Source organism: Schistocerca cancellata, chromosome 4 (assembly GCF_023864275.1).
Source record: "Schistocerca cancellata isolate TAMUIC-IGC-003103 chromosome 4, iqSchCanc2.1, whole genome shotgun sequence".
NCBI classification, from domain to species: domain Eukaryota; kingdom Metazoa; phylum Arthropoda; class Insecta; order Orthoptera; family Acrididae; genus Schistocerca; species Schistocerca cancellata.
This window is the reverse complement of record NC_064629.1, coordinates 551,041,437-551,057,425: the sequence shown is the minus strand read 5'-3', so window position 1 is coordinate 551,057,425 and position 15,989 is coordinate 551,041,437. Positions and strand designations below refer to the sequence as shown.

The window sequence follows — 15,989 nt, the reverse complement described above, 5'->3', positions numbered from 1 at the left end:
TAAGGGTTAGAAAAAGGAAAATTGTTGTAATGCTAACGTATTTACTCGAATCTAAGCCGCACCGGAAAAATGAGACTCGAAATCAAGGAAAAATTATTTTCCCGAATCTAAGCCGCACCTGAAATTTGAGACTCTAAATTCAAGGGGAGAGAAAATTTTTAGGCCGCACCCCCAAATCAAAACAAAGTTGGTCCATTGTAATATGAGACACAATTTAGGTCGAATGCTTGACGATACAGTAGTTTGGTTCGAGTCATAAGCTCAGCAGTTAAGCTTTACCAGGTAGCCATTGCTATGCGTCAGGCGCTCCATCCGTATTTATACGGGTACCCTTCCTTTTCCACGTGCTTCGTCTGGTTTGAATTGATTGCTTATTTTTCTTTGATCTGATAAATGCCGTTCTCTTTGTTATAGGTGTTTACGTCACTCAGCTGAAAATGCATTACTGTACTGTGCATTGTTTGTTGCATTCTGATAATGAGTGTTTACGGCCTGTCGCCGCTCGCGACACGGCTTGCTTTTGTGCGCGTTTCCGCCGCTTACAATAAAAAAAAGACAGGAATTGTCTCATTAGCGAAACCATGGCAAGAGACTGCTATTTGTTGTTACCTACACTGCTGCTTTGTTTGATAATGATCAACAAAAACCAAATAATAGACTGCGTATGATAGATGATGTTCTGAATGTGAGTTCAGCGAAAATTTTTCTCCGTTTGAAAATCTTTGCAGACGCCTCTTTAGTACATTACATTCTGCACAGAAATTAGTCATCTTAGATTTAAAAATCTAGTCAATTGCCGTGCTTCATTTCTGACTGTATCACTATTAGGTATAAGAATAATACGAATATAAACATGAAATGATATGTATATTCTTCCGCGTTTGCTGTTGTCTCACTCTAGTTTCGTAGTTTATTAGGCAGACAGGATTTAAATGAGATAGCAGCAAACATGAAAGAATACATGGCAAAATGTTTATATTCGTATTATTCTTATGGTGAAGACAATACTGCATGTGATTCACAATTCATAAAAGTTCCTATTAGCAACCATCTCTTCTCACAGGTAGGAAAAAATTCACAATGTAGAGTTGGCCATATTGACAAACATCCCAGTCTTGCCAGTCGGATTTTCATAGTAAATTGAAATGCTGCTACATTCGAAGATAATACGGAATTTTTATTTACTTTGTTGGATAATGTATGAAAATGCAGTGGTTGAAACTTGGGGCGGAGAAAAAAAGCTCTTCTTCCACCTTTTTTTAAAATTTATTTACTGATGCAGAGGTTTTGGCGCTAGTATTTATCCTTGTGCCTGCAAAGCATGCCTGTGTAGCGCATACAGGGTGGTCAGAAAATATGTGAAATAATTGTAGGGATGTTACAGGGCAGGTTGTACCGAGACATAAATGTTAGGAAAGAAATTTGATACGTTGCACCGTTTCCGAGTTATTTAGCATTGAAGTTAGTCAATCAGATCGTCGCGCGCGTAAATTCAAGTTCCAGCTAACGAGTCAAAGCACTCACTGGGCAACACCGCCCCTGGCAGGCCGCTTGAATGCGAGCGCGCGACGCCCCGATTGGCTAAATTCTATGCTAAATAACTCTGAAACGGAGCAACGTATCGAATTTATGTCTCAGTACAACCTGCCCTGTAACGTCCCTACAAGCATTTCACACATTCTGACCACCCTGTATATTTGACGGCAGAAGTTAGTTGTGACGGCACCTACCAACATTTTTCGGACCTTCCGCCTACTTTGCACTCGATTCTAAGCCGCAGGCGGTTTTTTGGATTACAAAAACCGGAAAAAAAGTGCGGCTTAGATTCGAGTAAATACGGCAGAAGCCACGGTGATGGATGTGAAAATGGTGATCATAGCAACATCAGAGGATGTCCACATGGTGGGGTTTTGTCCTCACAACTGTGGAGCCAATTGCTGAATGAACTCATTAATCAGTTAAATGCTAGACGTTACTTTTGCCAAGAGTAAATGCACTCTGAACATTGGGCAAAACTGGTGTAGGAAACAAGATCTAAGGTTTACAAACAGGAAAATTGTTGTAATGCTGTTCAAATGGAAGCATATCCAGGACATGTACTGGCATCTTGGCTCTCCGATGAAATTCTACCAGAATTCCAGGAGTAAGCCTGGATGCAAAACTAATATGGACCTCTCACATAAAGAACAAAATATGATCCAAGGCAAAAATGCACTCGTGCACTGGAAGGGCCTGTTGATAGAACTAGGGTCTAAGTCCCAGCTTTGTGAGAAATCAATGCACTCCGTGTTTTTTCCATCTTGTTCTTCCCAAAAATAGTTCCTAATTGTTTCTACAGCATGTGTATTAATTCTGTATAGGCTTTGATATCATTTACTCAGAGCTGTGTACAACAATACAATGAATTTATGCTTAAAACATTGTCTGTATATCCTTTGGGCGGCTTAACTTTTAAAGAGTACACTGTCCTGAAGCAACTCGTTATCATACTGCATTCACTTATTATTTTTCACTGGCACTTAACAACCTGTCAACTATTATTACCTGTTATTTACCAAGTTAAAAAGATACAAAAGGTCTGACTGAGCCGTTTTACCCATTTAGTCTGCACGCTGCCTTCACATCAGATTAATTTCCACACTGGCTTTTCACGAGTTATTTTGTAATTTTAGAATTTCGTTTCTTACACTTCAATTTTATTTCTTAATGGAACTACTGCTGTGTCTAGTATCCATTTATTTTGTAGATTTTTGTGGGCAGAAGACATACAGCCAGATATCACAGCTTCTTCTGGTGTACTGTATACTATGCCACTTTCCTTTTACATGTATTCTTTACTGTTGTTTTGTGTTACTTTGGATAGATATTTCAAAAAACTAGGAATGAAACAAAAAATAGCTCCTGCTTTTAGAGATCGTCTCTCTTTTGAAATTTCAACTAGTTTACTGTTGATTATAAACAACTGTGCTCTTATTATCAATCCCCACAAAACAATTTAAGTCAGATCTCTCCTTTCAATGGAATTTCTATTGCCCATTTTAAAATACCGTATTTACTCGAATCTAAGCTGCACTCGAATCTAAGCCGCACCAGAAATATGAGACTCGAAATAAGGGAAAAAAAAATTCCCAAATCTAAGCCGCACCTGAAATCTGAGACTCGAAATTCAAGGGGAGAGAAAAGTTTTAGGCCGCACCTCCAAATCGAAACAAAGTTGGTCCATTGTACTATGAGACACAATTTAGGTCGAATGAATGACGATACAGCTACAGTAGTTTGGTTCGAGTCGAAAGCTTAGCAGTTAAGCTTTACCAGGTAGCCATTGCTATGCGTCAAGCGCTCCGTCCGTATTTATACGGGAACCCTTCCTTTTTCACGTGCTTCGTCTGGTTTGAATCGATTGCTTATTTTGCTTTGATCTGATAAGTGCCGTTTTCAATGTTATAGGTGTTTACGTCAGTCACTCTGAGCTGAAAATGCATTACTATACTGTGTCATGCATTGTTTGTCGCATTCTGATAGTGCGTGTTTACGGCCTGTCGCTGCTCGCGGCATGGCTTGCTTTTGTGCGCGCTACCGCCGCTTATAATTAAAAAAAGAGAGGAATCGTCACATTAGCGAAACAATGGCAAGAGACTGCTATTTGTTGTTACTTACACTGCTGCTTTCTTTGATAATGATCAACAAGAACCAAATAATAGACTGATTATGATATAACATGTTCTGAACGAAAGTTTGTCGAAAATTTTTCTCCGTTTGAAAATCTTTGTGGCCGCTTCTTTAGTACATCAAATTCTGTACAGAAATTACTCATCTTAGATTTAAAAATCTAGTCAGTTGCCGTGCTTCATTTCTGACTGTATCACTATTAGGTATAAGAGTAATACGAATATAAACATGACACGATACGTATATTCTTCCGTGTTTGCTGTTGTCTCACTCTAGTTTCGTAGTTTATTTGGCAGACAGGATTTAAATGAGATAGAAGCAAACACGAAAGAATACATGGCAAAATGTTTATATGCGTATTATTCTTGTGGTGAAGAGAATACTGCATGTGATTCACATTTCATCACGTTCCTATTAGCAACCATCTCTTCTCACAGGTAGGAAAAAATTCAGAACGTAGAGTTGGCCATATTGACAAAAATCCCAGTATTACCAGTAGGATTTTCGTAGTACATTGAAATTCGAAGATGAACAATACGGAATTTGTATTTACTTCGTTGGATAATGTATGAAAATGCAGTGGTCGAAACTCGGGCGGAGAAAAATGCTCGTCTTCCAAATTTTTTTTAATTTTATTTACTGACGCAGAGGTTTTGCCGCCAGTATTTATCTTTGTGCCTACAAAGGATGCCTGTGTAGCGCTACATATATTCGACGGCAGAAGTTAGTTGTGGCGGCACCTATCAACATTTTTCAGAACTTCCGCTTGCTTTGCACTCGATTCTAAGCCGCAGGCAGTTTTTTGGATTACAAAAACCGGAAAAAAAGTGCGACTTAGATTCGAGTAATAACGGTACTTTCTCTGAAGTCACACCTGTATGCTGGAATGAAGCAAGACTATTTGTCATTCTTCTCCTCTTTTAAGTGTTAATAACTAGAATTCTGAACACTTCTACCTCACCATAGCTTTCACCTATTCAACTGTCACACGCAATACCATAAGCGAAAATACAATAATCAACATAGAATTTCAACAGAAACCACAAAAAAGCAGAATTGTACCTACTTGAGTGAGGTGACACTGCTGTTAGTAGTTTACAGGAATCTTAACTTGTTACACTACACTACTTATGTTTATGTACAGCAAGACACCGTATTTTCTTTTTTCTACTTACTACAGTATCTTTTTAAGATAGAAATATATTTTTCATTGCCCTGCTAGCCTTACTAGCATTACACAAAGTAAATGTTAAGAGTAGAGGATGAGGACACAGATGATCCCAATAAGAATTGAAGAAGACAGACAATAATTACGTGGTTACTTCTGACAATTTCTGTAATCCAACATACTATGCATTCCTTCTTACAAAATAAAGTTTATTACACTATTCTTCACGCCTCTTATTCCTCTTAATACTGCAAATGAAGTACTTTACAATGACTGCATTTCATTGCCTTACAAAAAATCTAAAGGAACATTACACAGAATTTATTTATCACATAACAACTTACACTTGTCTGCAGAAAAGTCAGCAAGATATGGCTGAATCACATTCAACAGCTTGCAAAGGCTTGGCCATATCTGTCTTCTGGTCGCAAATGCTTCTTCCTGTAGCACTTCGCTTTCTAAATGAATCCAATCCAATGTGAGTTTGACTGGAACAATGAAACCAGGAAATCAGAAACTGCATTTCTGTCTACTACTGCTTAACATAAAAAAGAAGAATCTCTCTCTCTCTCTCTCTCTCTCTCTCTCTCTCTCTCTCTCTCACACACACACACACACACACACACACACACACAGAGAGAGAGAGAGAGAGAGAGAGAGAGAGAGTCATGAGGACCATGAACTGAACCAGTACCTTATTATGCATTTTTGTTCACACTACTCTACATACGAGCTTCTCTGTTTCGCCATTCCCTTCCCTATTGCATGTTACAAACACAAAATAATGCCACTGACATTTACATTGAATTGCATTAATGATAAGATACACACTGTCCCAAACCTTCAGCATCTGAGCTGTCCACAAGGAACATACGAGTGTTGTTTTTTAAGTAAGGGCCGTTTTTATTTTTAAGAATAGATACTAATACTTTTGTAAAAAAAACTTTTATTTTCTGATTCTACACACTTTTACCTATTTTTCTACATAGTTGCCTTGTTTATTTAAGCACTTGTCATACCGTACAACTAAGTTTTTAATTCCCTCTTCAAAGAATTCGGCCACCTGCTCCGACAGCCAAGAGTTCACGGCCGCTTTCACTTCATCGTCCTCACTGCAGCGCTGCCCGCCAAGATGGTGTTTCAGGTACCGGAAAAGGTGAAAATCGCTAGGAGCAAGGTAGGGACTGTATGGTGCATGGTCCAAAACTTCCCAGCTAAAAGAATCAGTCAAATCCCAAGTCTTTTGAGAGGTGTGAGGCCTAGCGTTATCGTGCAGGAGCAAAACTCCTTTTGTCAGCATGCCATGCCTTTTGTTTTGAATTGCTCTGCGGAGCTTCTTTAGAGTTGCACAATAGGCATCTGAGTTGATTGTCGTTCCTCTTGGCATAAAGTCCACTAGCAAAACACCGCGCCGGTCCCAGAACACAGTTGCCATAATCTTGCGCTTTGACAGCGTCTGTTTGGCTTTGACCTTGACGAGTGAGGTTGTGTGTCGCCATTCCATCGATTGTCGCTTGCTTTCGCGAGTGATATGGGATACCCATGTTTCATCTCCAGTGACAATTTGACTCAACATGTCATCCCCTTCTTCCTGGTAACAAATCAAAAATTCCAATGAAGTGGCAAATCTCTTCCCTTTGTGGTCCTCTGTGAGGAGTCTGGGTACCCATCGAGAACACAGTTTCTTAAAGTTTAGGTTTTCAGACACAATTTTGTACAAAACCAATCTTGAAACTTGTGGAAATTCCAAAGATAGAGTGGAAATTGTGAATCTTCTGTCCTCACGAATCTTTGTTTCGACTGCAGCCACCAAATCAGCAGTGATCACAGAGGGCCGCCCTGAGCGTTCTTTGTCATGAACGTTTTGACGGCCATTTTTAAACTCTCTAACCCATTGACGCACTTTACCTTCACTCATTGCATTCAAGCGATAAACTTCTGTTAACTGACAATGAATTTCTGCAGCTGATAGGCTTCTCGCGGTCAAAAAACATATCACTGACTGTATCTCACACGCGGCGGGCGATTCAATAATTGTAAACATTATAAAATAGCACAGTGATGCGTACACGTCAGCTACAGAGCTGCAACTTGCATCAGTGTGAACGGGAAGGATGCTGGCAAGTGCCGCGGTGGCTTGTTGCGGCGTCCACGCGAACTATGGGACTATACGCGCGAACGGCCCTTACTTAAAAAACAACCCTCGTAAATTGAGTACTTCCTAAAAAGGGACTACTAGTCTGCAATGAATATTTATATTTTTTAACATAGATAACTTACACCTTGTGGTGACAACTTCATATCATAGCAAGTATTGGAAGTGATGACCACCAGTCTCATTGCATGCATTACAACTGTGCATAAAATTTTGCTGCACACACAAATATCCCTGTTATCTGATGACCAATGAGCTAGACAGCTAAGACACTACCAAACAGATCCTCTTGTTTCTCCTGGGATTTTATAAAACAACAATTTATGCAACGCCACAGAAAAAAATACCTATGAGTCACATCTGGTAATTGTGCTGGCTGTGGGACAACTTCCCTTTCCGCTCTATGATAGTAGCTGATATTAACTTCCACTGGAAACTGAACAGCAGACTGGGATGGTGCACCATCATGATGAAACAATACCTTTTTTTTTTTTTTTTTTTTTTTTTTTTTTAGAAAGCAAGATGTACAGTCCCCAACAACTGTGGCAGCCAGTACATCTAGACTCAACACAAGGTAACATCCACCATACAAATAGAGTACTAGAAAATAAGATCCTATTATTTGATCTTTTACAATTGGGATCCACAACTTAAAAGAGAATCGCACAAGGACTTTCATCACTCCAGACATGGCTACTGCAACAGTTGAATTCTCTATTTCAGTTGGAAGACGCCTTGTACAGGAACAAAAGAAACTATGACCTTCGGCATTACAGTACTGAATTCATTAATCCATTGACAGAACTGAACCCTAAGTACAACAGCATTTGGTCTCATTGCTTGTACCTGTTTATCAGAGGGGTTCTTCTCCAGCAGTTCTCTCAGCACTTTATTACTCAAAAGCATGCATTTCACTGGTAAGTTAAGGGATGCTTATTGATGACTTTTTCCACACAATCCAAGACAGGTGTGCGGCATTGTTCCATTGAAACATTTCCGAGATTTCTAGGTTGAAATTTCAAATTTGCCTGAAACAGATCTGGCTGCATATGAGAGCATTTCCTTTACAAATTTTTATGGCCACAACTGAACTTTTTTTGAGTTTCATGTCACTTCTCAGTGATTATTTCAAGCTCAGCTAGGATATACAGTTTTATCAACAATTCTCTGAGTTATAAGCTCCTTTGTTTTCACGTGAATGATGCATTCACAGCTATGTAACGAATTCTGCTATGCATGTCATACACGAAGCCTGATAGTGCAATGGGAAATGAACCCGGACTCCAAGAAGCCACAGGCAGTAGCAAAAAGTTTATCAGGTGGTAAGAATCCCTCAGATAGCCGAGATCAAGCATGAAACATTACAATTCAAGTCAGTCAGAACCATTTTCCATAGGGCACACATAATCACTGCACCTTTGAGTATTTCATAGACTTAGTAGTCCCTCAACTTACAAGCACAACTGTATCAGGACACAGGTGTAATAAAATATACCCTCTGGATGTCAAAAGAAAGTCCTATTATCCATAATGCAGTGCTACATTGTAAAGCCATACTGTATGCCACTATAGCCACATGACTTGATATAATCCTTCAAGTCTGATGATTACTACTCTCCATGAGTCTTAATACTGGCTGGACTGAGCTGCTGAACATGAATGAGGTTATCAACAAGTCATGTGGTCCAAGTGAATGATAGAGACTGATTAATAGCAGAAGACATTTAAGCTAGTAGAACTGTTCTTGCTACTAAGGTGGTATGAGTTTCATATCCTTCATCATAGATAAGAGTTCATCTCCACCTGTTGCTCAATGAAGACAGCAAAACAGAGGCTACAGAAAGCTGGGTTGGACTGTCCATCACAAACTGCAACCAGTCAATAAACTAATTTCACTGCAACAGTAATTTCTATTAAAAACATGCACCTGGCCTGTGCCAAAATCAAAATTATAAAAAGCTGAATTTGGAATTACCTGTGTCTGAATGTACTGAAGATAAAAAGATTGAAATTATGAATCATGTACTCTGCATTTCTACTGAGCACGCTTTTTGTAAAAGCAAAATGTACTCGAATGCAAAATATTACAAGGAAAGGGAGTACGGAGGCCAATTCACATTTTATATCAATGGAACATCGTGTTACAAAATATAAATGTCCAGTCAAATGCTGGCAAGTCCCCAGCAGATTGAAATTAGACATTATGTCTTATCAAACTGCCCAATGAAAGTAACATTTTCTGTGTATACTGCTTGAGCATTTAGTGATGGTGGCATTAAGCAGACACCAAAATGCAGAAATACAAAAAAATTGTCTCTTGACACTTATCAAAAATCGTGTCAGTTATAAGTAGCCTCTCTTGTTTTTGGAAACTACATGTTTAATGTTACCTCATTTGGGTCAATGTGAGGAATATACTGACTTGGCACCAAAAGAACCCATGGGCAGTAATGGTAGCTCAGGAAGTGCTCTGGAGGCAACTGTGACTAACCAACAAATACTATATCAACTAAAATCACTCTTTCACCTTACACGAAGACAACACAATTGACTGTTCCCCAAAGGAGCACATTACAAAATAATTTGTAAGAAAATGGCTCAGTACAATCATCTGTATCCGTCAACAAACAGATGAAATTCCCACCTAATCTTTCAGAACTCACGTCTCTTAGAATTATGTAAGACTTTCCCAGCACACAGACATGGCTGTACTAAATGCAAGAAGCCTTATTTCCTCCACAGGAGTTCTAAATCCACTGTAATATTGCATCCATTTACTGATTAGGTTTTTATCTTCACCTTACTGTGGGACTACAAGGCAGCTGGGAGAGGACTGCATTGATCTGATGGGTCCATTACACTATTTATATTTTTGCCAATATTAAGGCAGCTCGTGTTTTGTTATCATAATATTGAATATCTCAGATAGTAGATATAATACACAAAATTGCTGAAGATACAAAGCAGAGGATGAAGCAGAGCATACATGTGAATCAAGAACCCGTTCTCCAAAACACTGAGTCTTCAAAGAGGTTAGTCTGGCTTGCTGCTACATCTGTGGCAAATGTTCAACTGCTTGGTGATGTTATACGTAATCTAAATCACATCACAAACACTATTTAAATACCAGTGCAGAACGAAGAAAATAGATTGTTTTTTGCTGCATGAATCCATTCAGTTTTGGCGTTTCTTTTTCTAGCATCTAGAGCGCAATTCATAGCTGTAAATTAATCTTAGTTGTTACAGATACCTAGCACTATGACATCTACAATTACTTCCTGTCAGAGATTTTCCAGCTCAATACTATACAGGGTGTTACAAAAAGGTACAGCCAAACTTTCAAGAAACATTCCTCACACACAAATAAAGAAAAGATGTTATGTGGACATGTGTCCGGAAACACTTAATTTCCATGTTAGAGCTCATTTTAGTTTCGTCAGTATGTACTGTACTGTACTTCCTCGATTCACCGCCAGTTGGCCCAATTGAAGGAAGGTAATGTTGACTTTGGTGCTTGTGTTGACATGCGACTCATTGCTCTACAGTACTAGCATCAAGCACATCAGTACGTAGCATCAACAGGTTAGTGTTCATCACGAACGTGGTTTTGCAGTCAGTGCAATGTTTACAAATGCGGAGTTGGCAGATGCCCATTTGATGTATGGATTAGCACGGGGCAATAGCCGTGGCGCGGTACGTTTGTATCGAGACAGATTTCCAGAACGCAGGTGTCCCGACAGGAAGACGTTCGAAGCAATTGATCGGCATCTTAGCGAGCACGGAACATTCCAGCCTATGACTCGCGACTGGGGAAGACCTAGAATGACGAGGACACCTGCAATGGACGAGGCAATTCTTCGTGCAGTTGACGATAACCCTAATGTCAGCGTCAGAGAAGTTGCTGCTGTACAAGGTAACGTTTACGTCACTGTATGGAGAGTGCTATGGGAGAACCAGTTGTTTCCGTACCACGTACTGTGTGTGCAGGCACTATCAGCAGCTGATCGGCCTACATGGGTACACTTCTGCGAATGGTTCATCCAACAATGTGTCAATCCTCATTTCAGTGCAAATGTTCTCTTTATGGATGAGGCTTCATTCCAACGTGATCAAATTGTAAATTTTCACAATCAACATGTGTGGGCTGATGAGAATCCGCACGCAATTGTGCAATCACGTCATCAACACAGATTTTCTGTGAACGTTTGGGCAGGCATTGTTGGTGATGTCTTGATTGGGCCCCATGTTCTTCCACCTACGCTCAATGGAGCATGTTATCATGATTTCATATGGGATACTCTACCTGTGCTGCTAGAACATGTGCCTTTACAAGTACGACACAACATGTGGTTCATGCACGATGGAGCTCCTGCACATTTCAGTCAAAGTGTTTGTACGCTTTTCAACAACAATCAACAACAGATTCGGTGACCGATGGATTGGTAGAGGCGGACCAATTCCATGGCCTCCACGCTCTCCTGACCTCAACCCTCTTGACTTTCATTTATGGGGGCATTTTAAAGCTCTCGTCTACGCAACCCCGGTACCAAATGGAGAGACTCCTCGTGCTCGTATTGTGGACAGCTGTGATACAATACGCCATTCTCCAGGGCTGCATCAGCGCATCAGGGATTCCATGCGACGGAGGGTGGATACATGTATCCTCACTAACGGAGGACATTTTGAACATTTCCTGTAACAAAGTGTTTGAATTCACGCTGATATGTTCTGTTGCTGTGTGTTTCCATTCCATGATTAATGTGATTTGAAGAGAAGTAATAAAATGAGCTCTAACATGGAAAGTAAGCGTTTCTGGACACATGTCCACATAACATATTTTCTTTCTTTCTGTGTGAGGAATGTTTGGCCGTACCTTTTTGTAACATCCTGTATACTATAACTATATTTGCATTTGATGCTGCCACTTTTGTAACACATAGGTGTCAACTCGTCAGGTAGGTATTGTATAAGGACTGCCAGTAAACTGAACCTATCTACACAAACTATGGGGAAATAGATAGACCAATTCTCTCATATACCTCCTATTGTAGAGCATAGTGAAGTTAAATACACAATATCAGAATGACTGTGTTATTTTTTGGCATGTCAGGTGCAGAAACGGCTCCTGCATAAGTTTGTGCTACCACTACGAATAATTTTGTTAAACGGCATTTGCTTTTTGATCTTTCTATACAAGTGGAGAAGTAGTACACCATTCATCTCTTTTGACATGCCCAGACTCAAAGTACTGAATGCAGTAGGGTGGGATGGAAATGTGCCAACAATGACTTGCCATTACACTGTGCTTGCAAATGCAGACTTGGGTGTCTCAGGGGGGTGCGTGGTGCAGAGGAAATGCTTGGCAACACTATACTCTAATATGGGCCTTCAATGCATAAACATACAACTCAAGCTGCCCTGAGAGCCACAGAAACAGTGCCCAAACTATTCCGGAGAGAACTGGAGCTGTCAGCTCTTCAAACAATGTGGGGTTCTTACACCTCCTTCTTGCAAGTTCACATGTAGCTGCAAGTGAAGTACTTATTTTCTCTGCATCGTGTACACAAAAAAAAGAAGAATTGGACAATTTCCTTACTCTCTGAAACCTTACATTTATGCATGTTTGAAGTAAAATTGCAAACTGAGAGGCTGAATAGGTCAATTTCTACTTTAACAATTTTGCAGACAGTTAAAATGAAAAGTCGCCACTTCAGTTGAAATGTTAACTCAGAACTGTACAGCAAGCACAAATGGCTGCGTTGTCTTGATTTGAAAAGAGTCTTACATTGTTTTCCTTGTTTATTATTTGGAGGAGAACTACTGTGGACTAAACACGGTGTCTGTGTCATTCACTACACCCACGACAAAATTAGAAAACAAATTTTCTTTGGTCCATGTGAGTAATGTTTTGAATCTGTCAAGTGTAGGCAATGTACACAGAGCTACCCAATTTGACAGTGAGTACAGGAGGTCCTTTGCATTACACAACCAATAAGTTACCACTAATAGGTATATACCAAACCTAATTATTAACTGTATTTGTTTCTGTGTTGCACTGGAACTTCCTCTCAGAGGACATGATGCAATTTAATCTTATTCTGATCTTATTCTGATCTGCGCTTTTTGTGCCTTGATTAATTTTAGTGCAGAATTAGACTCAGTATTAAAATGGCATTTAAAAAAAGTAACAGTTTTCAAAGGCACCTCGAAAACCATCCATATTGTACTCCAAGGCATGCGTCAAGTATGCCAAGAGGAAATTTGTGTGTGGAGCCTTTTGCTGTAATAGCTGACAAAACCAGTGATGTAGCATGTGTTTTCCAGATGTGTATAGTTAATAGGTACTTCATTAATGGAAGAACTGTTGAAATATTTTGGGACTTCACAGCAACAGAAAAGTATGATGCCCAGTCTTTGGCAATGTACATAATAGAACAGATAAATCACTACAAACCAATCATGCAAACATATGATGGTGCAGCAGACACGAGTGATTTATCACAATGGGTGAAGGCTCTTGTTAAGTAAAAGTTTTCCAATGCTTCAAACATTCATAGTTACACTCACCAGTTTAATCTAATTATGCTTAAAGCTGCTTCGATTAATAAAAAAGCGTGAATATTTATCACCAAATTTCAAGGCATTTCCAGCCTCTCTTCCGCATCTCCACAAAGAACAGCAAGTGTCAACAAAATAGTGTGAAAACAGCTGCCACATTCAGTGTCTACTCATTGGAATTTCCGATCAAGAAATGTAACACTATTTTCTGATATAGGGAAGAAGATATGAAGTGCACAAATAAAATTAGCATTGGCGTAAAACAGTGTAATGAAAATACTATCCTACAAAAATGCGGTTTAGAAATGATTTTGAAGGGTGAACAGTTCATTTTCTAGCTCTCTTTTTTTCATAAAATTATGATCCATGAGGATATTTTGTATAATCAGCTACTTACTAAGGATCCTGATGGAAACCAGGATTGCAGCAGTTTTCAGAGTGCAAACCTTGACCTGTTTCCAGCCTGGGTTCTTGCTATTATTTCCTGGTCCATCTCATTCCTTTCACTGAGGAGTGCCCACGATATCTGAACTCTTTTACACTTTCAAAGATTTCACTACCTAAATCTAAAGGTCTGTCACAACAGCTATTAGATCTTCTACACATTCATCTTCAGGCCTGGTCTCACTGTCTCTTCCATTAACACACTTGCCATCTGAACCAGATCTTGCTAATTCTGTGCTATTTATACATCATCCACATAAGCCAGAGTGGTTATTATTCTATCCAGCTGTATTCCAGTATCCAGGCTTATAAACTTGGTCGGTGCTCTTTCCAGAACTAGATTAAACAGAATGGGGGAGAAGCAGTTGTCATGTTGCACAACAGCCTTCACCTCTAATTTCTCCAAAATCTTTCCATTCACTTTCACCACCCATGTTCTCTCTTGTATACATAGTTGTGTTATTCATTACTTTTCTAGAACCTGCACTCTTCCCAGTTCCTGCCATATTGCTTGCCTGTTCACATTATCATACGCTTTTTGGAAATCCACAAAGGCAGTGGACATTTCTGTGAAATTCCCAGCTCTTTGGTAGCATTTATAGTTAGTCTCCCCCCCCCCCCCCCCCCATGAACCATAGACCTTGCCATTGGTGGGGAGGCTTGTGTGCCTCAGTGACACAGATAGCCGTACCGTAGGTGCAACCACAATGGAGGGTATCTGTTGAGAGGTCAGAAAAACGTATGGTTCCTGAAGAGGGGCAGCAGCCTTTTCAGTAGTTGGAGGGGCAACAGTCTGGATGGTTGACTGATCTGGCCTTGTAACATTAACCAAAACGGCCTTGCTGTGCTGGTAGTGCAAACGGCTGAAAGCAACGGGAAACTACGGCCGTAATTTTTCCTGAGGGTATGCAGCTTTACTGTATGGATAAATGATGATGGCGTCCTCTTGGGTAAAATATTCCGGAGGTAAAATAGTCCCCCATTCGGATCTCCGGGCGGGGACTACTCAGGACGACGTCGTTATCAGGAGAAAGAAAACTGGCATTCTACGGATCGGAGCATGGAATGTCAGATCCCTTAATCAGGCAGGTAGATTAGAAAATATAAAAAGGGAAATGGATAGGTTAAAGTTAGATATAATGGGAATTAGCGAAGTTCGGTGGCAGGAGGAACAAGACTTTTGGTCAGGTGAATACAGGGTTATAAATACAAAATCAAATAGGGGTAATGCAGGAGTAGGATTAATAATGAATAATAATGAGGAGTTCGGGTAAGCTACTACAAACAACATAGTGAACGCATTATTGGGGCCAAGATAGACACGAAGCCCACGCCTACAAGTAGTAGTACAAGTCTATATGCCAACTAGCTCTGCAGATGACGAAGAAATTGAAGAAATGCATGATGAGATAAAAGAAATTATTCAGATAGTGAAGGGAGAGGAAAATTTAATAGTCATGGACGACTGGAATTCAATAGTAGGAAAAGGAAGAGAAGGAAACGCAGCAGGTGAATATGAATTGGGGGGAAGAAATGAAAGAGGAAGCCGCCTGGTAGAATTTTGCACAGAGCACAACTTAATCATAGCTAACACTTGGTTCAAGAATCATAAAAGGAGGTTGTATACATGGAAGAAGCCTTGAGATACTAGGAGGTATCAGATACTTTATATAATGGTAAGACAGAGTTAGGAGCCAGGTTTTAAATTGTAAGACATTTCCAGGGGCAGATGTGGACTCTGACCACACTCTATTGGTTATGAACTGTAGATTAAAACTGAAGAAACTGCAAAAAGGTGGGAATTTGAGGAGATGGGACCTGGATAAACTGGAAGAACCAGAGGTTGTAGAGTGTTTCAGGAAGAGCATAAAGGAAAAACTGACAAGAATGGGGGAAAGAAATACAGTAGAAGAAGAATGGATAGCTTTGAGGGATGAAGTGGTGAAGGCAGCAGAGGATCAAGTAGGTAAAAAGACGAGGGCTAGTAGAAATCCT

General features: G+C 39.9%; 1 protein-coding gene across 1 annotated transcript in view; it reads right to left on the bottom strand.

The window, feature by feature from the left end:
• Window positions 1–15,989, bottom strand: part of LOC126184558 (nonsense-mediated mRNA decay factor SMG7-like) — a 211,830-nt gene that overhangs the window by 62,823 nt on the left and 133,018 nt on the right. The window contains exon 13 of the mRNA XM_049926985.1: window positions 5,182–5,325. Within this exon, the coding sequence (XP_049782942.1) occupies window positions 5,182–5,325 (144 nt within the window). The remainder of the gene's footprint in view (window positions 1–5,181; window positions 5,326–15,989) is intronic.